Below are 27,836 nucleotides of genomic sequence, written 5' to 3'. Positions count from 1 at the left end.
CTGGAGCCAGACGGTGCTGCTGGCGGGACACATGTCCGGTCCGCAGAACCACAGAACCACAGAACCACAGAACCACCGGCCATGGCCTCACACTACGTGGTCAGACTGAATGAGTTCGCCCAGAGAACCCGGTCTGAGCTGAGCTACGAGGACGTGGGATCTGCTGGTCCGGATCACATTAAAATGTAAGTTCATGCTGTCCCTCTTTAAATGCTGCATTTGTGAAGATACGGTATTTTCCCGTGTCGCGTGTGTCCAGACTTTAAGGAGAGGGTGTACTCAGGTGTGATGTGGTGTTCAGGGCCCACCAGGAGCCCCTGGTAGCTACGGAAAGCCAAAAGGGTCACAATCCCTATTAATATGTCAGATCGGCACATCCGGGTACTTTGGCGTGCGACACGTCCCCGCCCATTTTGGGGGGAAACAAAAGACAGTGTGCTAAACTTTATTAACAGCACAAAACAACAACAGCACAGATGAGCTGCAGACTGTGTGTCAGGCTGTCTGAGCCACAGAGAGCCTGACCACCTTCAGTCAGGTCCCTCAGTGTCCCTCAGTGACCCCCCAGTGGTCAGAGGGTCCCTCAGTGTCCCTCAGTGACCCTCAGTGGTCAGAGGGTCCCTCAGTGTCCCTCAGTGACCCCCCAGTGGTCAGAGGGTCCCTCAGTGTCCCTCAGTGACCCCTCAGTGGTCAGAGGGTCCCTCAGTGTCCCTCAGTGACCCCTCAGTGGTCAGAGGGTCCTTCAGTGTCCCTCAGTGGTCAGAGGGTCCCTCGGTGTCCCTCAGTGACCCCCCAGTAGTCAGAGGGTCCCTCAGTGTCCCTCAGTGTCCCTCAGTGGTCAGAGGGTCCCTCAGTGTCCCTCAGTGACCCCCCAGTAGTCAGAGGGTCCCTCGGTGTCCCTCAGTGACCCCTCAGTGGTCAGAGGGTCCTTCAGTGTCCCTCAGTGTCCCTCAGTGTCCCTCAGTGACCCCCCAGTGGTCAGAGGGTCCCTCAGTGTCCCTCAGTGGTCAGAGGGTCCCTCAGTGACCCCCCAGTGGTCAGAGGGTCCCTCAGTGTCCCTCAGTGTCCCTCAGTGGTCAGAGGGTCCCTCAGTGTCCCTCAGTGGTCAGAGGGTCCCTCAGTGACCCCCCAGTGGTCAGAGGGTCCTTCAGTGTCCCTCAGTGTCCCCCAGTGGTCAGAGGGTCCCTCAGTGTCCCCCCAGTGGTCAGAGGGTCCTTCAGTGTCCCTCAGTGTCCCCCAGTGGTCAGAGGGTCCCTCAGTGTCCCTCAGTGTCCCCCAGTGGTCAGAGGATCCCTCAGTGTCCCCCCCAGTGGTCAGAGGGTCCCTCAGTGTCCCTCAGTGTCCCCCAGTGGTCAGAGGGTCCTTCAGTGTCCCTCAGTGTCCCCCAGTGGTCAGAGGGTCCCTCAGTGTCCCCCCCAGTGGTCAGAAGGTCCCTCAGTGTCTCTCAGTGACCCCCCCAGTGGTCAGAGGGTCCCTCAGTGACCCCCCCAGTGGTCAGAGGGTCCCTCAGTGACCCCCCAGTGGTCAGAGGGTCCCTCAGTGTCCCTCAGTGACCCCCCAGTGGTCAGAGCTCACAGCGCTGCCAACACTCGTAGTTTTAGCATGTAACATTAGCACGTAGCTTGGAGTCATAAAACCCTTCTATCAGGAATAAATCAGAGATGAGAGAAGTGGGCTTTAGCGTTATTAGTTTAAACTGGTGTGTTACAGTGTGGCGCTGGGATGACGGATTGTTTTCCCCCAGAAAGGGGGCGTGGTGATGAGAGCTTCTCCGGATGACGATGATGCGATCTATGCACCGCGTTTGAAACAGCACTTAGTATGTATGTGTGCAGACGCCGGCAGCCTCCTGGTGTTATTCATGTGATAGTGTAAGAAAGAGATCAGCTGCCTTTCATGGCCAAGGTTAGAGGTTTGAGACCCACATGAAATGAGACCACAACAGTGCAGGAGAGCTGAGGCCATCACGCATTAAGGCATGAATCTCTGCACAATAATGACATTAATCAATCAGTTTATATCATGAAAAAACAAACAGTGCAAAAGTTTGTCATTTAAAAAATTTTCTTGGCCGTTGAACTTGAACATTGAACTTAGAGCAGCCAATAGGAACGCTCTCTCTCTGAGAGGTCATGTGACACAATAGGTAGATTTACTAAAGTCTGAAAAGAGCCCAGAGGAGCAGCACGAGGCCAGTTTACTGTCTGACCGGCTGAACTACAACATAATGCAGGTTATTATGGGGTGTTTAACCAATGACTCCCGCAGCTTTAATTCGTGGATGTTTATCAAGTGTACAGATTCTTGTCTTTGTAATGCCTCCATCCTCCACCACATGTTTGCATCCTCTCGTCCTCTTAGATTCACCCAGAGAGCCGTCCTGAATGGGAAGGCGTATCCTGCCGGTGTCGGGAAGAACAAGAAGGAGGCCAAACAGAACGCAGCCAAAAACGCCCTGAGAGGCCTGTCGGAGGAGCCGGTCGACGCCGTGAGATCATTTCACCGCCTCACTGTCTCCCTACATGTCTGATTTTCAAAGCGCAGAAGATGAATTCACGCGCTGCCTTAACAAATATTTTCTGTCATCTGCACAGACAGAAAATGCAGCAGAAGCTTCTCCTGCACCAGTCCATCGGACGAGTGTGGATAACATCAACTACATATGTTGGCTGAATGAATACGGTCAGAAGAACAAGGTGAACATCAAGGCTGTGCTGTCAACAAAACCTGGACCCAATAGTGTCGCTCAGTAAGTCTCCACAATGCCCCCAAAGTCACATGGAGCAGTTTGGGTCCCGCTCAAAAACACATTCAATAGTGTGTGTGTGTAACATTAGATGCTGTAGGTTTGTGGTTGGTGAGAAGGAGTATCCAGCTGCCACTGGGAAGACAAAGAGGGAAGCTAAGGAGGAAGCAGCCAGGCTCATATATCACCAGTTATGTGGCAGTGAAGCCACAGAGGTGGGTACACGGCGCTTCATCCTGCTTCAGTCATGTGATGTCACTCTCTGTAATACTGTCAACTGCACTGGAGCAGATTTAAGCAAAATCACACAAGAGGGCTTTACCCTCCAGTGTACCATGTGGTTAGGACGAATACTCGATTCTGATTGGCTGCTGGGTGTCCATTAAAAGGTGATAAGTCGTTTCGGCCAAACGGTCTGTTCACCGTCTGAATGACAGCGCTGGCTGCAGTAACCATAGCAACAGGGACGCAGTCAGAGCCTCTGTTTAGCGTGTGGTACTACACCTCAACATAACAGATCAGAGTAAAAACCTTTAGCCAGTGTTTTATCTGTTTCCATGGAGACACTCTGGGGCTCTGACTAATACCTGGAAAGCAATCAGTCCTGTCAGCTAGTTTAGAGCACTTCAGAGAGCTGAAGGAAGAGAAATATTCTTCAGACACAAACTCTGGACTCTGTTCTGACCATCAGAGCTCAGAACCAACAACTAAAGCAGACAGTTTGGATCAGAGATGGAGGCCTCTGCTCCGTTACCGTGGTTACAGGTTACAGTGCTGCCCTGGTAACGGCAGAGTAGTATTGTTGGTGATGAGCACGGCGGCGGTTCGCTGTGCCTTCAGGATGATGTGAGCTCGTACTAACTGTCTGGTCGACCAATCGGATCGCTCAGTTGAAGCTACTGGTTGTTTAATCTGTTACACAAGCTTCTCTCCAGTCAGTGAATCAGGATGAAATCTTTTTTTGTTGTTTTAAAGGCTGGAGATGAGAAACACGTCTCATCAAGTGGACCAGAGGAGGAACTGAGTAGAAGCACGTCGGACATCTGGTGAGCACCAACGCCTGTTTGGCAAGGCATTGTTTCTGTTTGGTTGTTCCAGGTTTTAATATCAGTGTGTGGTTTGTTACAGTGATGGGAGTGTGAGGACTAAAGGAGAAAGGAGCTTTACTGAAACGAACTTCATGGAAAACATCAACCGCCACTGTCAGAAAACAACAAGCTATCATGACTACATCTTGGAGGAAAGATGCGGTCCAGCTCATGACCCTCAGTGAGTACGAGCCCGAACATGTTTACCCTCAGTAGACACCAAAGACACTGGAGGAAAACTAAATGTTTCCTCTCTGCTCTCACAGGTTTTTCTACAAACTTGTGATCGACAAAAAGGAGTACCCTGTAGCCAAGGGGAAGACCGTCAAGGAGGCCAAACAAAATGCAGCTCAGGTGGCCTGGTCTGCTCTTCAGGAGTCGGACAGAAAGGTATCTGATATGTTTTACAGGTTTTAACCCCCTTGGAGGATCTTCTTCTTCTTCATGTCCCTAAAATGTGTCCAACCTCAGCTAGAAGGTTCCAGAAGTCACTGAAGCAGAATCAGTGAGAAAAGACTTCAGACTGGGAGAAACATGGAGAAAATCCAGGAATCAGACATGTTGTTCATCAGAGGAGACTAAAGAAAGACAGAGAACATGTTGATCCAGAACAACAGTGGATGTAGAAACAGAAACTAAAGATCTGTGAACCTCCAGCAGAGATCTGAACTGTTTCATGTTTTACTTTCTGAGCGACGGAGATTTGATAGAACAGAAAGATTTCCCCAGAACCTCCATTGGTGTTTCTGCTTATTGTCCTCATGGAGGCTCTATAGACCTCCACTACACACTGACACACTAGTACACACACACACACACTATAGACCTCCACTACACACTGACACACTGACTAACTAGCACACACACACACACTATAGACCTCCACTACACACTGACACACTGACTAACTAGCACACACACACACACACACACACACTATAGACCTCCACTACACACTAACACACTGACTAACTAGTACACACACACACACACACACTATAGACCTCCACTACACACTGACACACTGACTAACTAGCACACACACACACTATAGACCTCCACTACACACTGACACACTGACTAACTAGCACACACACACACACACACACACACACACACTATAGACCTCCACTACACACTAACACACTGACTAACTAGTACACACACACACACACACACACTATAGACCTCCACTACACACTAACACACTGACTAACTAGCACACACACACACACTATAGACCTCCACTACACACTGACACACTGACTAACTAGCACACACACACACACACACACACACACACTATAGACCTCCACTACACACTGACACACTGACTAACTAGCACACACACACACACACACTATAGACCTCCACTACACACTGACACACTGGCTAACTAGCACACACACACACTATAGACCTCCACTACACACTAACACACTGACTAACTAGCACACACACACACACACACTATAGACCTCCACTACACACTAACACACTGACTAACTAGTACACGCACACACTATAGACCTCCACTACACACTAACACACTGACTAACTAGTACACGCACACACTATAGACCTCCACTACACACTAACACACTGACTAACTAGTACACGCACACACTATAGACCTCCGCTACACACTAACACACTGACTAACTAGCACACACACACTATAGACCTCCACTACACACTGACACACTGACTAACTAGCACACACACACACTATAGACCTCCACTACACACTAACACACTGACTAACTAGCACACACACACTATAGACCTCCACTACACACTAACACACTGACTAACTAGCACACACACACTATAGACCTCCACTACACACTAACACACTGACTAACTAGCACACACACACTATAGACCTCCACTACACACTAACACACTGACTAACTAGCACACACACACACTATAGACCTCCACTACACACTAACACACTGACTAACTAGCACACACACACACTATAGACCTCCACTACACACTAACACACTGACTAACTAGCACACACATACTATAGACCTCCACTACACACTAACACACTAGTACACACACACACTATAGACCTCCACTACACACTAACACACTGACTAACTAGCACACACACACACACACACACACACTATAGACCTCCACTACACACTAACACACTGACTAACTAGCACACACACTATAGACCTCCACTACACACTAACACACTGACTAACTAGCACACACACACTATAGACCTCCACTACACACTAACACACTGACTAACTAGTACACACACACACACACACACACACACACTATAGACCTCCACTACACTCTGAGACACTACAGACTCTTTCAGACTGTGATCATGGGCCACGATTTTCACTGTTCGAATTGTTGTTTAATTGAAAAAGTTCAACTAGTTCATGTGACTATTATCTTGTTTTAAAAGTGTATTTTCCTTTGTTTTACCGGCTGTAGTACGTCTGTCGGGAGCAGCAGATTTATCCGGGATGTTCAGATGAAGGCAGGTCTCTGTAAAGATGTAGATAAGTCAGTGTTAGCAGCAGATCACCAGACAGACGTGTGGTTTAACATCAGAAAACAAATATGGTGGTGTGTAACAGGCGAACACTTCCTCTGTCCTTCCAGATGTCTTCCTGCTCGGCTGTGTCTGACGATGATGCACTGTCCCCTCCGTCGGGCACACTGTAAGGCACTCAGTGAGCAGGACAACACATGGTGAGGTGTAACATTCAGTTTTCTGCTCACGAGTCTCATTTTACTCTCCAAGGGAGTCCTGCGACACGAAATCTAAAAGCGTGGTGACGACCTCAAGTGACTCGGTTGTTTTCACCAATTCATCAGCTCCTCCCAAAGACCAGGTCTGTTATTTCCTGTGTCATCCCCTCAGTCCTGTTCATCAGTTTGTTACGCTCCGTTTTTGCAGAAGTAACGCCGGGCTCTCACTGCAGGAGATTTGAAATCTGTTTGCATCACACATGTGAATCTTCTCAGATCACGCCATGGCTACAACAGCCAAAAAAGTTCCACTTTGCGGGTATAAAAGTACCCAGATCTTCTTCATCACTGGTCCTATGTGGCAGTGACGTAGTTATCCAGAGTTTGAATCCTAAATATCAAACATCCATCCATCTTCCTCCTCTTATCAGGGCTCGAGTCGCGGTTGCAGCAGGTCAAACAGGACACTCCAGACGTCCGTAACACTTGGACTCATTTCTCTTTACCCAGAGCTCAGGATCATACATGAGGGTTGGAATGTAGATCGACTCGTAAATCAAGAGCTTCGCCTCCTGGCTCAGTTCCCTCTGAACCAAAACAGACCAATACAGCGCCGCCATTACTGCTGATGCTGAACCAACTCGTCTGTTCATCTCATTCTCCATTTCACCCTCACTGAGAACAAGACCCGCAGATACTTGAAGTCCCTCGCTTGGGGCAACTCACTCCGAACCCGGAGGGAGAAATCTACCATTTTCTGGCAGAGAACCACCTCCTCAGACTCTGAGGTGCTGACTCTCATCCAGGCCGCTTCACACTCAGCTGCAAACCTGCTGGAGGTCACAGTCTGAGGATGCCAACAGGACCACATCGTCTGCAAAAAGACGCAATCCTGAGGTTAATATCAAACATGTTTGAAATAATCGGGGCGGTCTTGAAGAGTCTGTGAGCAGATCTGGAGGTTTAACGTTGGATCTGCAAACCATCAGAATACCAGATAACCAGTACAAACCGAGGCACCAGACCAGACGTCCCCTCTGGTTGTTGGGAGGCTGAATTCTGGGATAAATCGGCCTAAATCTCCTGTAGTGTGAGACTGGCTTTACATTCAGTGGCTTTGATTTAGAGTTTAGATTAACCCAGTTTTACTTGAATATTACTCCAATGCCAGACGACGACTTCATTCATTACTAGAATGTAATTTTTAGTAATACCTGATGGTTAAGGTGTGTTTGGTGACAGAAAACAAGTAAATGATGGTGTTACAGGACCAGGAGTCAGTACTTCAGTCAAATCACAGTTCACATTCTGAACTCGACTCCTGTATGACTCATCCCTTTACATGCAGGATTTTTGATGTATGTATGCTTTTGTATGTAATTGAATTGGCTGTATTTTCTTGTTTCCCATTACAAAGATTCAAAGTCCTGATGCAAAGCCCAAAATAAGGTGAGCCATCTGTTCAGACTCACTGTAGAGCTTCAGACATGATATTTCACCTGATCAAATGTTTTTATTTCTTTTAGAATTGCTGCAAATTTCTCAAATCTCCACAAAAACAAAGAGGTAAAGTCAGAAGATGTCATTTTGGGTTTGGTTTTTATCATTTAACATTTTATCATGGTATCTTACCACTTGATGACTTTATGTTATTCATCAGGACATGATGGCCAATCTCAATGAGAAAAATACAGGAAAGAGTCACAGTGAGAAAACAACAACCAAGTCTGCAATCTCAAGGTGTGGAAAGCTTGTTAACATGATTAGTGTGTTAGTGCACAATCAGAAAGATAAGTTTATATTCCTAAAGATTCATCCCTGATGTGTTACTATCACTGTTTTGCTGCAGCAGTGTTAATCTCAGCAGGTTTACGTCAGAGTTTGACTCCATAGTGTGTCTCGGCAGTGGAGCCTTTGGTCAGGTTTTCAAGGCAAAACACAAGCTGCTGAAGAAGGATTATGCCATAAAGGTTGTCCGCTGTAGAGAGTAAGTCACTACAGATGATCATTTTGTTTCCTTTTTTCAATATGCATCAGTAATATTTTTAGAAGAAATCAGTGACAGATCAAAATCACTTTGTGTGTCTCACCTAGTGTCTCTGTTCTCCTTTGGATCAGAAAAGCTCTGCGAGAGGCGACGGCATTATCAGACCTCCATCACTGCAATATTGTTCGATATTACACGTGCTGGTTGGAGGATTCAGGATACCAATGGGACGCTACAACGGACAGTTACAGCACCTCACAGTACGTCACCTCCACCTGTTAAAACCATAGTGTATAAAGAAGCGTCCTCTGATTGGTCGGTATCAGTCTGTATAAAGAAGCGTCCTCTGATTGGTCGGTATCAGTCTGTATAAAGAAGCGTCCTCTGATTGGTCGGTATCAGTCTAGATAAAGAAGCGTCCTCTGATTGGTCGGTATCAGTCTGTGTAAAGAAGCGTCCTCTGATTGGTCGGTATCAGTCTAGATAAAGAAGCGTCCTCTGATTGGTCGGTATCAGTCTAGATAAAGAAGCGTCCTCTGATTGGTCGGTATCAGTCTGTATAAAGAAGCGTCCTCTGATTGGTCGGTATCAGTCTAGATAAAGAAGCGTCCTCTGATTGGTCGGTATCAGTCTAGATAAAGAAGCGTCCTCTGATTGGTCGGTATCAGTCTGTATAAAGAAGCGTCCTCTGATTGGTCGGTATCAGTCTGTATAAAGAAGCGTCCTCTGATTGGTCGGTATCAGTCTGTATAAAGAAGCGTCCTCTGATTGGTCGGTATCAGTCTGTATAAAGAAGCGTCCTCTGATTGGTCGGTATCAGTCTAGATAAAGAAGCGTCCTCTGATTGGTCGGTATCAGTCTGTGTAAAGAAGCGTCCTCTGATTGGTCGGTATCAGTCTGTGTAAAGAAGCGTCCTCTGATTGGTCGGTATCAGTCTATAAAGAAGCGTCCTCTGATTGGTCGGTATCAGTCTGTAAAGAAGCGTCCTCTGATTGGTCGGTATCAGTCTATAAAGAAGCGTCCTCTGATTGGTCGGTATCAGTCTGTAAAGAAGCGTCCTCTGATTGGTCGGTATCAGTCTATAAAGAAGCGTCCTCTGATTGGTCGGTATCAGTCTGTAAAGAAGCGTCCTCTGATTGGTCGGTATCAGTCTGTAAAGAAGCGTCCTCTGATTGGTCGGTATCAGTCTGTAAAGAAGCGTCCTCTGATTGGTCGGTATCAGTCTGTAAAGAAGCGTCCTCTGATTGGTCGGTATCAGTCTATAAAGAAGCGTCCTCTGATTGGTCGGTATCAGTCTGGATAAAGAAGCGTCCTCTGATTGGTCGGTATCAGTCTATAAAGAAGCGTCCTCTGATTGGTCGGTATCAGTCTGTAAAGAAGCGTCCTCTGATTGGTCGGTATCAGTCTATAAAGAAGCGTCCTCTGATTGGTCGGTATCAGTCTGTGTAAAGAAGCGTCCTCTGATTGGTCGGTATCAGTCTGTAAAGAAGCGTCCTCTGATTGGTCGGTATCAGTCTGTGTAAAGAAGCGTCCTCTGATTGGTCGGTATCAGTCTGTAAAGAAGCGTCCTCTGATTGGTCGGTATCAGTCTGTAAAGAAGCGTCCTCTGATTGGTCGGTATCAGTCTGTAAAGAAGCGTCCTCTGATTGGTCGGTATCAGTCTGTAAAGAAGCATCCTCTGATTGGTCGGTATCAGTCTGTAAAGAAGCGTCCTCTGATTGGTCGGTATCAGTCTGTGTAAAGAAGCGTCCTCTGATTGGTCGGTATCAGTCTGTAAAGAAGCGTCCTCTGATTGGTCGGTATCAGTCTGGATAAAGAAGCGTCCTCTGATTGGTCGGTATCAGTCTGTAAAGAAGCGTCCTCTGATTGGTCGGTATCAGTCTAGATAAAGAAACGTCCTCTGATTGGTCGGTATCAGTCTAGATAAAGAAACGTCCTCTGATTGGTCGGTATCAGTCTGTAAAGAAGCGTCCTCTGATTGGTCGGTATCAGTCTGTAAAGAAGCGTCCTCTGATTGGTCGGTATCAGTCTGGATAAAGAAGCGTCCTCTGATTGGTCGGTATCAGTCTAGATAAAGAAGCGTCCTCTGATTGGTCGGTATCAGTCTGGATAAAGAAGCGTCCTCTGATTGGTCGGTATCAGTCTGGATTAAGAAGCGTCCTCTGATTGGTCGGTATCAGTCTGGATAAAGAAGCGTCCTCTGATTGGTCAGTTTCAGTCTGTAAAGAAGCGCCATTTTTGTTTGTTTTGTCATGTTTTTCTGTTCCCACTCCTCCAGGTCCACCAATAGTTCATCGATAAAGTACCTCTATATCCAGATGGAGCTGTGCGACACCAAAACACTCAGAGTGTGGATCGACGAGAAGAATACTCAGAATGTGAAGAAATCCCTGCGAGACTCCAAGAGAAGAGAAGAAAGTCGCACCATCATTCAGCAAGTGGTCGGCGGAGTCGAGTACATTCACTCCAAGATGCTGATCCACAGAGACCTGAAGGTGAGATGAAGGTGAACAAACGCATTCGTTACATCACATCAGTCGTGAAGCTGCATGTTTGTTCACTTCTGTCCCGCCGGTAGCCGGCCAACATCATGTTTGGACAAGACGGAAAGGTGAAGATTGGAGACTTTGGTCTGGTCACGACGGAGAACAGCGATGATGCTGAGAACCTGCTGGAGAGGACCGTGTACAAAGGAACGCCATCGTACATGGCGCCTGAGCAGGTGAGGCCTTCACCGTCAGTCAGTCTAGATCTTCTGTTATTGATCACTGCTGTGCTTCCTGTAGCGTTATATATACAATACACGTGATCTTCAGATAGAGAGGATATGGGTGCTTCTTATTTCTTCATCAGTGTCTTTAGTAGGAATTTTGATATTTGAATGATTATCGAATAGTTTATATAACTGTCGTCTTGTTTGTCTTTACTGGTGCCTGGTAGTGCGCTGGAAGGAGCATGAGACTGATACGGGGTGTTGGGATGAAGTCTGGTCTCTGATTAGATGTGGATCAGGTCTCTATGATGTGGATCAGGTCTCAGTAAAAACAGCGCCAGTCCTCCAGTAGTGGTGGACTACAGTATTGCAGTATGATGGAGGAGTGAGGCACATATTGATGCTGATTGTAGATTACTTGCTTAGCGATCTCTTGCAGAATCGCTATACCGTTATCATGTGAGTTCCTCTGTGATTCCCACCACTAATGTTTAGTGTTTAAGTGCCTTTTGTGGACGTTATGTTGTCGTTATTTGACAGAGAAGCAGGAGCACTTACGACCGAAAGGTGGATATATTTGCTTTGGGGCTGATCTACTTTGAACTCCTCTGGAACATCTCTACCAGCCATGAAAGGAAAGCGGTGAGTTTCTGACAGATTCCAAAATCTACACGCTACAAATGTCTGTTTGAAAACTGTTTACTATTGAATGCTTTTTGCTTTCAGTCTGTATTGAAGCAAAGTAGCTGATTTAGATTTATTGATTTCAGGAGAGCATCAAAGGCTGTGTTATAGCAGAAATGTTTAAATTATAGATAATGTTGTTTGTCAAAATGTCCTCTGATTCATAAATTTAGTTTGACATGTTCTTCCTCCCTTTTCGTCACTGCATGAATTCCAGATCTGGGAGGATGTCAGAAACCAGAAACCTCCTCAAGGATTTTTACACAATTTCCACCTCGAGGTACGCCAGTGGTTTCTCTGTTTGGTGGACGCACCACACATTCTCCTTGGGGGGTGTGTATGCATGTGTGTGTGCGTGCGTGTGTGTAATGTAATAAAATGCCAATTAAACAACCAGTAGCTTCAACTGAGCGATCCGAATGGTCGACCAGACAGTTAGTACGAGCTCACATCATCCTGACGGCACAGCGAACCGCCGCCGTGCTCATCACCAACAATACTACTCTGCCGTTTCCAGGGCAGCACTGTAACCTGTAACCACGGTAACGGAGCAGAGGCCTCCATCTCTGATCCAAACTGTCTGCTTTAGTTGTTGGTTCTGAGCTCTGATGGTCAGAACAGAGTCCAGAGTTTGTGTCTGAAGAATATTTCTCCACCAAAGCTCTTAAGTTTCCTTCCATTACCTGGGGCGTTGCTAAGGGCATTACTAGTGGGGTTACTAGGGGTGTCACTAAGGGCGTTGCTAGAGGTGTTGCTAAGGGCATTACTAGAGGCGTTACTAGGGGCGTTACTAGGGGCGTTACTAAGGGCAGGCCTACTCGCTGGAGCTCTAAACGAGGTTTCATTACAGAGGAGTCTACTGATGTGACTGATAACTGTCCAGGTATTAGTCAGAGCCCCCGTGTGTTTCCATGGAAACAGATAAAACACTGGCTAAAGGTTTTTATTCTGAGAGCGAACTGACCCCCAGCATGAACGGTCATGGACTAACGGTCCTTTAGCGTCATGTCATAGCGCTTTAATATCAGGAAAACAGATCACAATCAGGGGAAAAGATCTACTAGATCTCCGTCAGGTTTAGTAACTTCACCTTCAGGAACAACAGCTGAGACACACTGGCAGCAGTGACTGACTGGATCAGATGACAGCAGCTGCTCTGTTTGTTGTTGTTGTGTTGCAGAACCAAACGATAAAGTCGATGCTGTGCGTGAAGCCAGAGGACCGACCTGAAGCTAGTAAACTGAAGACGGACTTGGAAGAGTACGCTCGTACTCTGGCACTTAAAAACACGCATCACGTCAGTAAGTCTTACTGATTAGAACAGGAAATAGTCAAACAATCAGCGAAAGCATCACAGGCTCGACTGTTTGTGGTATTTATCGTACTCTCCTCACTAAGAGGACTGTCTTTAATAACGTTTCATGAACTGATGTGACAAAATGTATCATAATCATGAGGTATTGACGGCAAAAGGCACATAACCTGCATTTTATTATCAGGGAATGCAACGTTATCCCATTTTATTACGCGGCTTTGTTGAATACTCGATTCTGATTGGTCACTTATTGGACACTACGGTCTTATTTCTGTAAAACAGACCGTTTCTATGGAAGCAGCTCTGATAGCAGAAGTCTTTTTTTAAATCAACCTCCGACTCGTGGCAGCTTAAGACTCCGTAAGGGATCAAATCCCCAGAGACCCCCAGAGATAAACAAGTTTACAGCCTGGTACAAAATACAGTTTAACATTTCACACATTACAAACAAAACCCACATTAATCATCTACCACACTGTTCTACTATCTCCCAGCAGGCTGCAGACACACGTAGCATGTAGCCTAGATCCTTAGCCTAGCTTCCTAGCCCAGCTTCTTAGCCTAACTGCTTAGCCTAGCTCCTTATCCCAGCTGCTTAGCCTAGCTCCTTGGCCTAACTGCTTAGCCTAGCTCCTTATCCCAGCTGCTTAGCCTAGCTCCTTATCCCAGCTGCTTAGCCTAGCTCCTTGGCCTAACTGCTTAGCCTAGCTCCTTATCCCAGCTGCTTAACCTAGCTCCTTAGCCTAGATTCCTAGTTTTGGATTAGCTGGGAGTGGGTGGAGTCAGGCACCAGTTGGATGGCGACCTCCAGATAGCGTCCCATTGAGCTTCATTTTGGTTTTTCAGAAACCTGTGGGTGACGTCACGGAGACTACGTCCATGTTTTTACAGTCTGTGTTTTAAATGACTATATTTGTTTGTAAGTCAGTAGTTCTGCTAAATGATTGGTTCCTTTAGTACAAAGCCATGTAATAAGTGGGAGAACGTACAGCAAAATCGAGTCAAGTCCTGCATCATTCGTTTTGCAATCATGACCGGCTCGCTGTACGTTAACCTCACTTAAATAATCCTGTCCTTCGTCCGCTGGTATTGAAATGACATGCTAGAATAATGTGTTTATGAGACTGTTTGCTTTCTAATCAAATGGATGAACTGGAAAATAAAACGATGCTATCTAAGGTGTGATGGTCGTTCATCTTCTGTGACGTAAACCCCCAGTCTCACAGGAGTTCAATCAATCAATCTTTATTTATGAAGCAAAAAATTCATAAGTGTTATCTCAGACTGTTTCCATGAAGAGACTCAAAGATTCAAGAATCCAAAATGAAGGATTGTAGAAACATTAAAGCAAGTTCATCAAATAGTCACTAATTTCAGTCTATGAATGATTTCAAACTAATGTGTTTCTGTGTCTGCTGTCAGGAGGACTTTTTATCTGTATCCACCACATTACTCAACATTTAAACATTTAACCAGCAGATTTGATCCGTTTTTCTCTCATTTGTCAGTCGTGTGTTTGATAAGTCAACAATACAACCAGTCAATGCTGTGACCATCCATTTTAGTTCATTTCTCCTTGCATCCTGAAAAATCATGTTCTTTGTCAGTTTTCAAAGAGAACATATGCAAAATACACGTCTACGGTCTTTAACATTAATGTGTTCCTGGGTTGAATATTTAAAGTCCTCATTAAACAGTACAGACAATGTAAATACTGACGATGTAAATACTCACACAGACATAATAATACAAGAATAAATGGCTAAAACTGTCCACAACCAGGAACATGTTAAAAAAAAAACTGCATGTTAGTAGCACTAAAGAAAAGTCAGAATTATATTTTTAAAGGATCCATTTAAAGAGAATCTTTTCAGTTGAAGACACATCAGGACCTTTCTGATCCGTCGTACAGAAGAAGGAGACGATTAGCGGTTTTAACAGTGAAGTCTGCGTTCTGCTGGAGGGTCATCAAACAGGTTTGGGTCCATAGTTTGTTGCTACTGAGGTCCAGAAACTGTTTATTTATTCTATATTTTATTGTTGAACTGATTTATTTTGTTCTCGGGCTGTTTATATATGATCATTGCAGGTTTTTAATCTTCGGAGGAAAAGGAACCACAGCTCCAAATAAGTGGAGTTTGGTATGTTTGGAAATGATCCAGAAATCAGCCGTCAGAGGTCATTCTGTCCCGACGAGGCCTTTTTCAAAGCTTCGTCATGTCCGCTGTGCTCAGGAGTTCATCTGGATCTACAGATTCAGATGGACGTACGACCCGCTGCACCTCTGATCCACAGCTCAGTACAGACAGCACTAATGTGTGCAGACGTCTTCAGGAACACGGACGGTCCCGCCTTAACTCGCTACCCTGGTTCAGGTCGGTTCTAACTGAGAGCAGCTGTGTGTGATCCTGCACAGACTGAACCATCAGGCACAAGAGTCACAGAGGAACCAGAACCGTCAGATGAGAACCAGAACCCTGGGTAGAGCATCTGAGTGAAGGTGGAGTTGAAGGTGTGGAGGTGGATCAGTGTGTCGGAGGAGACGCTGTAGAAGGACAGAGAGCCGGCAGCACAGTCCACAAACACTCCGACTCTGCCAGAGAGCGAGGAGGAGAAGATGGGCGTCACGCTGTTCTTGTGCCAGGCAGAGTAGCCGTGATTGCTGCAGCTCAGACTCCAGGACTCATCGTTCCTGCCGAATCTGCAGTCGAATTTGTCTCCTCTCCTGTTGATTCCTCTGTAGCTGACTGATATGTAAACTCTTCCCCTCCACTCCACCTCCCAGTAGCAGCAACCAGTCAGACCAGCTGTGCACAGCAGCTGAGGCCACTTGTGGAAGCGGTCTGGGTGATCAGGGTACGACTGCTCCTCCTTCACTTGGGTCGCAGTCCTGTTGTCGACGGACAGTTTGACCTTTCTGTTCGCCGTGTTTGGGTCCAGTGTGAGTTCCCTGGAATCTGACGGAGGGAACAAGACACAAAACCGCTGCTGTTATCGACCAGACAGAAGCGGACATCCGGACCCCCACTGTAGGAGGTGCTGTTAGCAAGTTAGCATGTTAGCATGTTCCTGTGTGAAGGGATCTAAAATGAATCTGTGCCAGACAGAGGATCCATTCTTCCTGCAGCAGGAAGCTCAGACTTTACGGTGAGGTGACGTCATGAAATGACATCACGTGGTACAAAATGCCTCGATAACGCACGGTGCAGTGCCTCCGCCACGGGGGGAGGGGCCAGTCTTTAAAAGGCTCTAGTGTCTCAGTGTGTCTCCAGAGTGAAGGTGTGTCAATGCAGTCCACTTTAACACAGCCGTAGAGTATTCATTCAGACTTTAAGAGTCTTTATCAGCTTTGTCTTCGTCACAGGAAAGAGTGGAGGTGAACCAGCCCCCCCCTCAGCATCCACTGGTACCAACCATATCAGCCAGCTGGTCACCAAGGGGTTAAATAACTAGTTAGTCAGTGTGTTAGTGTGTAGTGGAGGTCTATAGTGTGTGTGTGTGTGCTAGTTAGTCAGTGTGTCAGTGTGTAGTGGAGGTCTATAGTGTGTGTGTGCTAGTTAGTCAGTGTGTCAGTGTGTAGTGGAGGTCTATAGTGTGTGTGTGCTAGTTAGTCAGTCTGTCAGTGTGTAGTGGAGGTCTATAGTGTGTGTGTGTGTGTGTGCTAGTTAGTCAGTGTGTTAGTGTGTAGTGGAGGTCTATAGTGTGTGTGTGCTAGTTAGTCAGTGTGTTAGTGTGTAGTGGAGGTCTATAGTGTGTGTGTGTGTACTAGTTAGTCAGTGTGTTAGTGTGTAGTGGAGGTCTATAGTGTGTGTGTGTGTACTAGTTAGTCAGTGTGTCAGTGTGTAGTGGAGGTCTATAGTGTGTGTGTGCTAGTTAGTCAGTGTGTCAGTGTGTAGTGGAGGTCTATAGTGTGTGTGTGCTAGTTAGTCAGTATGTTAGTGTGTAGTGGAGGTCTATAGTGTGTGTGTGTGTACTAGTTAGTCAGTGTGTCAGTGTGTAGTGGAGGTCTATAGTGTGTGTGTGCTAGTTAGTCTGTGTGTTAGTGTGTAGTGGAGGTCTATAGTGTGTGTGTGCTAGTTAGTCAGTATGTTAGTGTGTAGTGGAGGTCTATAGTGTGTGTGTGCTAGTTAGTCAGTATGTTAGTGTGTAGTGGAGGTCTATAGTGTGTGTGTGCTAGTTAGTCAGTGTGTTAGTGTGTAGTGGAGGTCTATAGTGTGTGTGTGCTAGTTAGTCAGTATGTTAGTGTGTAGTGGAGGTCTATAGTGTGTGTGTGTGTACTAGTTAGTCAGTGTGTCAGTGTGTAGTGGAGGTCTATAGTGTGTGTGTGCTAGTTAGTCAGTGTGTCAGTGTGTAGTGGAGGTCTATAGTGTGTGTGTGCTAGTTAGTCAGTGTGTCAGTGTGTAGTGGAGGTCTATAGTGTGTGTGTGTGTGCTAGTTAGTCAGTGTGTCAGTGTGTAGTGGAGGTCTATAGTGTGTGTGTGCTAGTTAGTCAGTGTGTCAGTGTGTAGTGGAGGTCTATAGTGTGTGTGTGCTAGTTAGTCAGTCTGTCAGTGTGTAGTGGAGGTCTATAGTGTGTGTGTGTGTGTGTGCTAGTTAGTCAGTGTGTTAGTGTGTAGTGGAGGTCTATAGTGTGTGTGTGTGTGTGTGTGTGCTAGTTAGTCAGTGTGTTAGTGTGTAGTGGAGGTCTATAGTGTGTGTGTGCTAGTTAGTCAGTGTGTTAGTGTGTAGTGGAGGTCTATAGTGTGTGTGTGTGTACTAGTTAGTCAGTGTGTCAGTGTGTAGTGGAGGTCTATAGTGTGTGTGTGCTAGTTAGTCAGTGTGTCAGTGTGTAGTGGAGGTCTATAGTGTGTGTGTGCTAGTTAGTCAGTGTGTCAGTGTGTAGTGGAGGTCTATAGTGTGTGTGTGTGCTAGTTAGTCAGTGTGTAGTGGAGGTCTAAAGTGTGTGCGTGCTAGTTAGTCAGTGTGTAGTGGAGGTCTATAGTGTGTGTGTGTGTGTGTGTGTGTGCTAGTTAGTGTGTCAGTGTGTAGTGGAGGTCTATAGTGTGTGTGTGTGTGTGTGTGCTAGTTAGTGTGTCAGTGTGTAGTGGAGGTCTATAGTGTGTGTGTGTGTGCTAGTTAGTGTGTCAGTGTGTAGTGGAGGTCTATGGTGTGTGTGTGTGCTAGTTAGTCAGTGTGTCAGTGTGTAGTGGAGGTCTATAGTGTGTGTGTGCTAGTTAGTCAGTCTGTCAGTGTGTAGTGGAGGTCTATAGTGTGTGTGTGTGTGTGTGTGTGCTAGTTAGTCAGTGTGTTAGTGTGTAGTGGAGGTCTATAGTGTGTGTGTGTGTGTGTGTGTGTGCTAGTTAGTCAGTGTGTTAGTGTGTAGTGGAGGTCTATAGTGTGTGTGTGCTAGTTAGTCAGTGTGTTAGTGTGTAGTGGAGGTCTATAGTGTGTGTGTGCTAGTTAGTCAGTGTGTCAGTGTGTAGTGGAGGTCTATAGTGTGTGTGTGTACTAGTGTGTTAGTGTGTAGTGGAGGTCTATAGTGTGTGTGTGTACTAGTGTGTAGTGGAGGTCTATAGTGTGTGTGTGTGTACTAGTGTGTCAGTGTGTAGTGGAGGTCTATGGAGCCTCCATGAGGACAATAAGCAGAAACACCAATGGAGGTTCTGGGGAAATCTTTCTGTTCTATCAAATCTCTGTCGCTCAGAAAGTAAAACATGAAACAGTTCAGATCTCTGCTGGAGGTTCACAGATCTTTAGTTTCTGTTTCTTCATCCACTGTTGTTCTGGATCAACATGTTCTCTGTCTTTATTTAGGCTTAATTAAAAACACTTACACTTCCTCAGACCTGGTTTCAGCCATCGGACTCCTGCAGGCTGCACCCTGAAAGGAGGGAAAACATGGACACATTACACAAGTTACCATCAAGTGCAGCATCTACCAAGGCGATGCATTGTCCCCCCCTGCTGTTCCGCCTGATCAGCTGACAGACTGGACACAGTTGCCAGGTGTCAGCCTCCACCTGGACGACACCAGGCTGGACGAGAGGGACAAGGGAGACACAGACCCTCCGATCCACATCAGCAGGATCTACAGCAGTGACACCTGAATGTCTTTATAAGTGTGGTCGGATGGAGGACAGCACTGATGTTCAGGACCCCAGAGGGTCTACCACACCAGACAGGTCCCCAGAGGATCTACCACACCAGACAGGTCCCCAGAGGATCTACCGCACCACATAGGACCCCAGAGGGTCTACCACACCAGACAGGTCTCCAGAGGATCTACCGCACCAGACAGGACCCCAGAGGGTCTACCACACCAGATAGGACCCCAGGGGGTCTACCACACCAGACAGCACCCCAGAGGACCTACCACACCAGACAAGACCCCAGAGGATCTACCACACCAGACAGGACCCCAGAGGATCTACCACACCAGATAGGACCCCAGGGGGTCTACCGCACCAGACAGGACCCCAGAGGATCTACCACACCAGATAGGACCCCAGGTGCAGGCTGGGCAGAGATGCCGCTCAAACAGTCCAGCACATAACAGCAGGATGTCAGATGCTGGCAGGAACAGCAGACATGGACGCCATAACCACGTGGATGCCATAGTGTACCTGAACATCTGCAGTGATTTTGGGCTGGAAGTCCCTTGGTCGGAGTGGAAAACACCTCCCAAAGTGGTTGAGAATGCCCGAGCTAAGATCCTGGGGGACTTCCAGATCCAGACTGCCTAACTGGTGATGGCTAACCAACCTGACTTTGTGTTGAGCGACAAACAACACACACAACAGTTTTGTATATATAGCGACAGGGTGTTCATACATGAGAGTGTCCAGTCTCCTGTCTGGATCCTCCAGTCCAATAGACAGCAGCTTCCCTGCTGACTCTCCCAGAGGATTGTAGCTCAGGTCCAGCTCTCTCAGATGGGAGGGGTTGGATCTCAGAGCTGAAGCCAAAGAATCACAGCCTTCCTCTGTGATCAGGCAGCCTGACAGTCTGCAAACACAGAAAGCAACATACATCATAATATCTGAGGGTACTGAGAGGATCTTCTGCAGGTGACGAGTGTATCATTAATGAAAATCAGGCCGTGATCTGAACAGGTTGATGGATTCTGACCTGAGAGTCTCCAGTGTACAGTGTGGACTCCCCAGTCCAGAAGACAGCAGCTTCACTCCTGAATCCTTCAGGTCGTTGTTACTCAGGTCCAGCTCTGTCAGACTGTCAGACTGGAAGCTGAGAACTGAGGACAGAGCTGCACAGCTTCTCTCTGAGAGGTTACAGCCACTCAGTCTGTTGAGACAACGGTACAGAAAATAAATGTGCAGCAAGATGAAAAACCAGCAGAGAATTTGTGTCATGATACGCAAATCCAACTATCACTGTGCTTACAGAGCTTTCTTGGAGGCTCTGACCACTGGCAGCAGCCTCAGAAGAGCCTCCTCTGAAGCAGAGTATTTCTTCAGGTCAAACACGTCCAGATCTCCTTCTGACGACAGTAAGATGAAGACCAGAGCTGACCACTGAGCAGGAGACAGTTTATCTGTGGAGAGACTTCCTGATCTCAGGGACTGTTGGATCTCCTCCACTAGAGAACGATCATTCAGTTCATTCAGACAGTGGAACAGGTTGATGCTTCTCTCTGGAGACAGATCCTCACCGACCTTCTTCTTGATGTATTTGACTGTTTCCTGATTGGTGTCTGAGTTACTTCCTGTCTGAGTCAGCAGACCTCGTAGGAGATTCTGATTGGTCTGCAGTGAAAGACCCAACAGGAAGCGGAGGAACAAATCCAGGTGTCCATTTGGACTCTGTAGGGCCTTGTCCACAGCACTCTGGTAGAAATGTGTGGGTTTAGTTTTGGCTCGTAGGACAATAGACCTCCAGGATGCTGACTGTTCTTCTGACATCAGATTGACTCCAGACTTGATGAAGGTCAGATGGACATGAAGAGCAGCCAGAAACTCCTGAACGCTCAGGTGGACGAAGCAGAACACCTTGTCCTGGTACAGTCCGCTCTCCTCTCTAAAGATCTGTGTGAACACTCCTGAGTACACTGAGGCTTCTCTGATATCGATGCCACACTCTGTCAGGTCTGATTCATAGAAGATCAGGTTCCCTTTCTGCAGCTGCTCAAACGCCAGTTTTCCCAGAGACTCGATCATCTTCCTGCTCTCTGGACTCCAGTGTGGATCTGTCTCAGAACTTCCATCATACTTGATGTTCTTCAGTTTGGTCTGAACCACCAGGAAGTGGATGTACATCTCAGTCAGGGTCTTGGGCAGCTCTCCTCCCTCTCTGGTCTTCAGCAGAACCTCCAGAACTGTTGCAGTGATCCAGCAGAAGACCGGCATGTGGCACATGATGTGGAGGCTTCGGGACGTCTTGATGTGGGAGATAATTCTGTCTGCCTGCTTTTTATCTCTGAACCTCTTCCTGAAGTACTGATCCTTCTGAGGGTCAGTGAACCCTCTGACCTCTGTCACCATGCCAACACACTCAGCAGGGATCTGATTGGCTGCTGCAGGTCGTGTGGTTATCCAGAGGCGAGCAGAGGGAAGCAGATTCCCCCTGATGAGGTTTGTCAGCAGCACATCCACTGAGGTGGACTCTGTCACATCAGTCAGGGTCTTGCTGTTGAGGAAGTCCAGAGGAAGTCGACACTCGTCCAGACCGTCGAAGATGAAGACGACCTGGAACTCTTCAAACCTAAAGATTCCTGCTTTGGTTCCTTTGGTTTCAGGAAAGAATCGATGAACAAGTTCCACCAAGCTGTACTTTTCCTCTTTCAGCACATTCAGCTCTCTGAAGGTGAAAGGAAACATGAACTGTATGTCCTGGTTGGCTTTGTCTTCAGCCCAGTCCAGAGTGAACTTCTGTGTTAAGACTGTTTTCCCGATGCCGGCCACTCCCTTTGTCATCACTGTTCTGATTGGTTCCTCTCTTCCAGGTGGGGCTTTGAACACGTCCTCACATCTGATGTTTATTTCTGGTCTGTCTGGTTTCCTGGAAGCTGTTTCAATCTGTCTGACCTCATGTTCATCGTTGACCTCTGCAGCCCCCCCCTCTGTGATGTGGAGCTCTGTGTAGATATGGTTCAGGAGGGTTGGGTTTCCTGCTTTAGGAATGCCCTCAAACACGCTCTGGAACTTCTTCTTCAGGCTGGATTTAAGTTTACATTGGACACAAAGTGGATCAGGATATCCTGAATGAACACAGAACAAGAAAATATTTCAGCATTTCCTGAGAAGAGAATGAGAGAATGAGTATATGAATATATTTCCATACATCTCTAGAGACATCAGTAAATGTCCCGTTTATCCAGCAATGCAAATATTTACTTACTGCTCTGCAGACGCTCAGCCATTTCCTCCTCCTTCATCCTCCTGAGGAGGTGCAGTGTGATCTTCAGAAATGCCTCTCTGCTGCTCCTCTGCTCTTCCTCCTCATTGTCCAACTCCTCCTTCCCCTCCCTCTGACTCTCTAAGTATTCTGGGTAATCTGAACCCAGATCCATCTTAATCCTCTTCAGTTCCTTCTTCACAAATGTGCCAGCTTCCTCCTCCAGCCGCTGGAACAGAATATTATATGAACAACACAAACAAACTAAACCCATGAAACCAAACATCAGATCCATGTCGGATAGACTGACAGTCCACCGATCCGAAAAGTGCAGCATTGGCATCATTGTGAACAGAAAAGATTTAAAACTGATTGTTGTACAGACCGTAAATATGGAGTCCAGGTGTGTTTGATGCTGCTTGGCAGACTGACCACTGGGAACCTCTGAACTGCAAGACAAAGGAGATGGTGGTCGACTTCCACAGGAAACCCTCCAACACTGCACCGGTGAACATCCAGGGACTTGACATTGAGAGAGTGAAGAAATACGTAATACCTGGGTGTTCACCTAAATAACAAACTGGACTGGACAGACAACACAGACTCTCTTTATAAGAAGGGTCAGTGTTGTCTGTACCTGCTGAGGAGGCTAGGATCCTTCGGTGTGGGCAGACCACTGCTGAGGACCTTCTACGAGACTGTGGTGGCATCTGTGGTCTTTTATGCAGTGGTGTGTTGGGGAGGGGGGTGTTCTGAGCGGGACAAGAACAGGCTCAACAGAGAGCCAGCTCAGTCTGTGGCCGCCCCCTAGACTCCATAGAGGTGGTGGGAGAGAGGAGGACCTTGGCCAAACTGTCCTCCATCATGGACAACACCTCACACCCTGTGCATCAGACTGTGGGGGCCTTAAGCAGCTCCCTCAGTGAAAGACTCGTACACCCCAGGTGTAAGAAGGAGCGCCTCCACAGGTCCTTCATTCCCACTGCAGTCAGACTGTATAATGCTGCATTATAACCTGCTGCACCAATCACAGTCACTACTAAATGCACTTTATTACTCAACCAATCATGGACAACTGTGCAATAGTCCATAATCCACATAATGTTCCCACCCCACCCTGTTGTTGCTTCTTTATAATTATTGCATTACTTGTGTATATATTGTTTCTTTTTGTGTATATAAGGTTTTTCTGTATATATTATGTTTATTTAATTTTCTCTTTCTTTAACTGTGTGCTTTATGTCTGTCTTGAGCTGCAATAACAGCGAATTTTCCCCACTGTGGGATCAATAAAGAGTTTTATCTAACTCTGCTGGACGACTCTGTGGAGGAATCACGAAGAATGAGCTCACATGACACAGAGATTGTGTGACTGGATCCCGGACTCTGACAGGACGCCTCTAGATGGTAAGAGTGGATTACTGCACCTCTTCTCCAATGACACTAATGGCGCGTTTCCACTAGTACCTACTCTACTCGACTTGACTCGGTTTGGTTGCGTTTCCATTACAGTAGCATACCACCTCAAAGTGGGGGGGTCGTCATAGCAAGGTGGCCCGAAACTCCAGTGGCGTAATTTGTATACGGCACAAACACACACAACTAAGGACATGGAGTGTTTGGTTTGTGTGTATCCGTTCACCTCGTTCACAGAAATAATAAAAAAAACGTCTGTTTCCAGGGTTTTAAAAACAGAGGGTTTGATTCTTGTGAACGAGTCGCTCTCGTGACTCATCAAGTGACACCACTCCCTGGCCAATCGGTGGCCTGCAGTCTGGTGACGTCGCATTTTCAGCTCGACTCAGCTCGCTTGGAACCCCGGCAGAGGAGGTACTAAAATAGTACCTGGTACCAGGTACTAGAGCTAGTGGAAGCGCAACAAGACTGAGTCGAGTCGAGCTGAGTAGGTACTAGTGGAATAAGCACGGGAGCCCCCTTCCTGTATTCTCTGTATGCCCACAACTGTGTGGCAACACAGGCCTCAAACACCATCCAGAAGTTGGTGGATGACATAACAGTTGTAGGATCGATGTCGCGCAGTGACAAGATGGCGTATAGGGAGGAGGTGGCAAATCTGGAACAATGGTGCCAGGACATCCACCTCTCCCTGACCCTCTCCAAGACTAAGGAGGTCTTTATGGACTACAGGAAGGCGTGGGAGCACCGACCACACTACCGCTGTCATTAAAAAGGCCCAACAGTGCCTGTACGGCTTCAGTAGCCTCAAGAAAGCCTGAGAACAGCCATAGTGTCCTTCCAGCCCTGTGAAACGTACATTTTGAAGTTGTAGTAGCGTGTTGTAATTTTGCTTAACAAGCATGCATCGATATCAGACTGGTTGAAGTGGGCAGCTCCCAGTGTGGATGTGTTTGACTGTGTCATCTGAGTCAGTAAAGGGTTAAAACTGGGGTGTCTGATAAAAATACATAATTTTGTCATTATCAGTTTGAAATCCTCACCTTTGAGTAGAGTAGGGTCTAGCTGTGAAGCTTTGAGGTGGTTCCATAGACCAGTCGCTCTTCATGGACACACAGCTGGGTCCGGGTTCTTCCAGCTTCCTCCTGATAGAAACACTGGATCAATTCTGCACTGAACTCACAACACACAACTGTAACTGACTATAAACAGTACACCTGAATCCAGGTAACTCTTGGTTAGGTTTTGTATGAATTCATCATTTCATGTTGACGTGTGTCAGTATATATTTTAAAGCTGTATTCAGTGCTGCGTGCAGGACACTCAGCTGTGGACACACATGCATGGACTCCTTAAATGTCAGAGCACAGTAACTGTTGATCATGAGTTCTCCCGACAGTCCTTCAGCCTGTTAGTGACACAAACGGTTCTCCTGCAGTTGTTCTCTTGATTAACACCACATCACCAGAAGCCCCTGCCCCAGGCATTAGAGGGCAAAACTGCAGTTTGAAGCCACCACACGGAGGATCGTTGAGACATCACTAGAGGGGAAGTGGACACACAGCTTGAGACAATGAAGCCAGTCATGCTCAACAGAGCAGAGCTTCAGATCCTCCTGAGGAAGGAACTCATCAGTCTGAGTAAAGAGGACTGACTGGTCTCTACCTTTTTACTAAACAGCTGCTGGAGCACAAGCCGACGGCCCGGCTCATCTGTTCCAGAGAGGGGGTTGACCTTGGCGAGGGGTCAGTTAATCAGCAGCCGCAGTCCAAGACAGTTTGCCAACCCCTGGCAACAAGCCATTATTTGTAGTTTTGGCCGACTTCAGTGGACGACCTTTAGAGTCTTTAGGGTCTGGATTCTCCCCGTCAGTGTCAGAGTTCTGCAGCGACGTGTGCAGAGAGGAGGGACTCTCATCCAGCCCAGCAGGGGAGCAGACAGAACAACTGAGACCTCACTGTGTTGATGTTGATACGAATCCATACCTGACAAGCTTGAAGAAACAACATCATGTCCACAGACAGATGAAGGACTGAAGCTCCCAGTGTGGATGTGTTTGACTGTGTGAGTGCGTGTCAGTGCTCAGGAAACTTCATTTGTCAGTAAAGTGTTAAAACTGGGGAGTCTGATAAAAACACGTCATTTTGTCATCATCAGTTTGAAATCCTCACCTTTGATCAGAGTGGGGTCCACCTGTGAAGCTTAGAGGTGGTTCCATAGACCAGTTGCTCCTCATGGCTCCTCCAGGTTCAGATCCAGATCCAGGTTCAGGTTCAGGTCCAGCAGAGTCTGGTCTGTGCTGCTGCAGCTTTGAGCTTCAACATGACACACACGGAGCTCTGAGTGTGAATAATACTGATGGTGGAGCGATGAGAGCTGAACTGGAGAGTCAGAGACCCTCATCTCACCTCTGAACTTCAGTCCCGACATCCAGGTCCTGGTCCAGATACAGGTCCTGGTCCCCACACAGAGTGGTTTCAGAGTGTAGGGCCCCCTCCTCTGTGTCCTCACACTGATCCATAGTGGAGCCCCCCCTTCACACAGTCACAACAACCTGCTAAAGGAGCTCACGCGTTATTCCTCATCACCGCAAGTCAAACCTGCTCCATAAACACCATAAAACTATGAGACACAGTAGAAATTATGATAAAAAGTCAAAACTGTGATAAAAAGCTTTGCCCTCAAGAATCTCCCTTAACCTTTAGTTCAGAAGGAGGAAACAGGGAGAAAGTTAAGAAAAAAACACAAGAACTGAACTCCTGAATGTGGACTGCTAATGTTTGTCCGGCGATCACTATGAGCCGGGCAGCGCTCTGGTGTTTCACTCTGCTCACACTGAGGAGATAAAATCCTCCTTCAGTGGGAGTTCGGGGGGGGGGGGTCAGAGCATTCCTCTGTCTGCTGCAGCTGCTCGCCTGTTTGCTGAGTCTGTTGGAGCCGTTACAGGCGCCCTCTTTACTGATATCTTCATGATCTCAACTGTTACAGTTACAAGCTTTAACTGTTTGTCAGCCATGTGTGTCAGTCTGCTCCATGAGCAGCCATGACGGATGCTGAGGAACAAAATGACGTCTGAAACACACATTCGACTGGAAACTGGAAAGAAATAACGTACTTCAATCTATCTACCTGTGGTCTTCACGTCTCTGAGTTTCTCTTCTGGTTTAAAATGGGAGCCTGAATCCAGAATGACTCTGATACTGTTGTGCACAAGTTTAATTCAGATTCAGATTCAGAATACTTTATTATTTATTTTTTAAAAGGGCATGAAAGTAGCTTTAAAACACACATCCAACAATAACCAACACTCACAGTATAATAATTAATAATTTCACATTACAAAACACATCAGGAATAAATAAATAAAAAATCGTGCACTATTAAAATTAATCAGAAGAACAAGAAGCCGACCAGAGCCAACTGTCGGGTTCAGGCGGGACCACGCTGATCACTAATCAGATCCCAGAAACCAACAGCAGGAAACAGTTTCTATTTGCTTTGGTCCAACCCCGAGTCAGTGGGAGACAAGCTGGAGGAGGAGGAGGAGGAGGAGGAGGAGGAGGAGGAACAGCTGAGAGGAGAAAAGCTGCAGGAAAGCGACGCTAAATGCTGCAACGCTGGGGGGGGGGATACAGCAGCTGAGTCATGGATACAACATGGAGCGTCCAGTCGGAGCAGCTCAGGCAGGATGGAGGTGAAGGTTTGGTCCCCTGGTCTTCATCACAGACCAGGAGCAGACAGACTGTCGGACTGAGGAGGAAACAGGAAGCTGGTTTCAACAACTTACCTCTGACACTGGAGCAGAAATGAACGCGTTAGACTCC

The 27,836-nt window shown here is 47.0% G+C and overlaps 2 protein-coding genes across 4 annotated transcripts; one reads left to right on the top strand and one right to left on the bottom strand.

The window, feature by feature from the left end:
* The first annotated feature begins 7 nt into the window (after positions 1–7).
* LOC139210797 (interferon-induced, double-stranded RNA-activated protein kinase-like) lies at positions 8–14,444 on the top strand. Of its 3 annotated transcripts, none has more exons than XR_011585270.1 (19): positions 8–185; positions 2,362–2,488; positions 2,595–2,749; positions 2,838–2,961; positions 3,722–3,792; positions 3,875–4,015; positions 4,101–4,224; positions 6,478–6,536; positions 6,620–6,710; positions 7,985–8,016; positions 8,094–8,133; positions 8,228–8,307; positions 8,417–8,554; positions 8,686–8,814; positions 10,833–11,049; positions 11,133–11,276; positions 11,813–11,909; positions 12,169–12,231; positions 13,132–13,205. XR_011585270.1 is itself a non-coding variant. In XM_070840959.1 (19 exons), the coding sequence occupies exons 1-19, from the start codon at positions 82–84 to the stop codon at positions 13,264–13,266; spliced, it is 2,058 nt and encodes a 685-aa protein (XP_070697060.1). In that variant the 5' UTR covers positions 8–81; the 3' UTR covers positions 13,267–14,444. The 3 variants fall into 3 exon arrangements, 2 of the variants coding, with proteins under 2 accessions (XP_070697060.1, XP_070697059.1); XM_070840959.1 differs by having other exon boundaries at positions 8,435–8,554; positions 11,808–11,909; positions 13,132–14,444; XM_070840958.1 differs by having other exon boundaries at positions 11,808–11,909; positions 13,132–14,444.
* LOC139210795 (NLR family CARD domain-containing protein 3-like) lies at positions 14,439–27,836 on the bottom strand. Its single transcript, XM_070840952.1, has 11 exons — positions 27,800–27,836; positions 26,421–26,569; positions 26,184–26,327; positions 25,056–25,157; positions 22,982–23,045; positions 22,600–22,825; positions 20,647–22,459; positions 20,374–20,547; positions 20,077–20,250; positions 19,080–19,126; positions 14,439–16,223 (listed from the first exon to the last, which is right to left on the bottom strand). Exons 2-11 carry the CDS (start codon positions 26,531–26,533, stop codon positions 15,649–15,651), a joined length of 3,432 nt encoding a protein of 1,143 aa, XP_070697053.1. The 5' UTR covers positions 26,534–26,569; positions 27,800–27,836; the 3' UTR covers positions 14,439–15,648.

Source organism: Pempheris klunzingeri, chromosome 12 (assembly GCF_042242105.1).
Source record: "Pempheris klunzingeri isolate RE-2024b chromosome 12, fPemKlu1.hap1, whole genome shotgun sequence".
Lineage (NCBI taxonomy): Eukaryota > Metazoa > Chordata > Actinopteri > Acropomatiformes > Pempheridae > Pempheris > Pempheris klunzingeri.
This window is presented reverse-complemented; position numbering and strand designations above follow the sequence as displayed.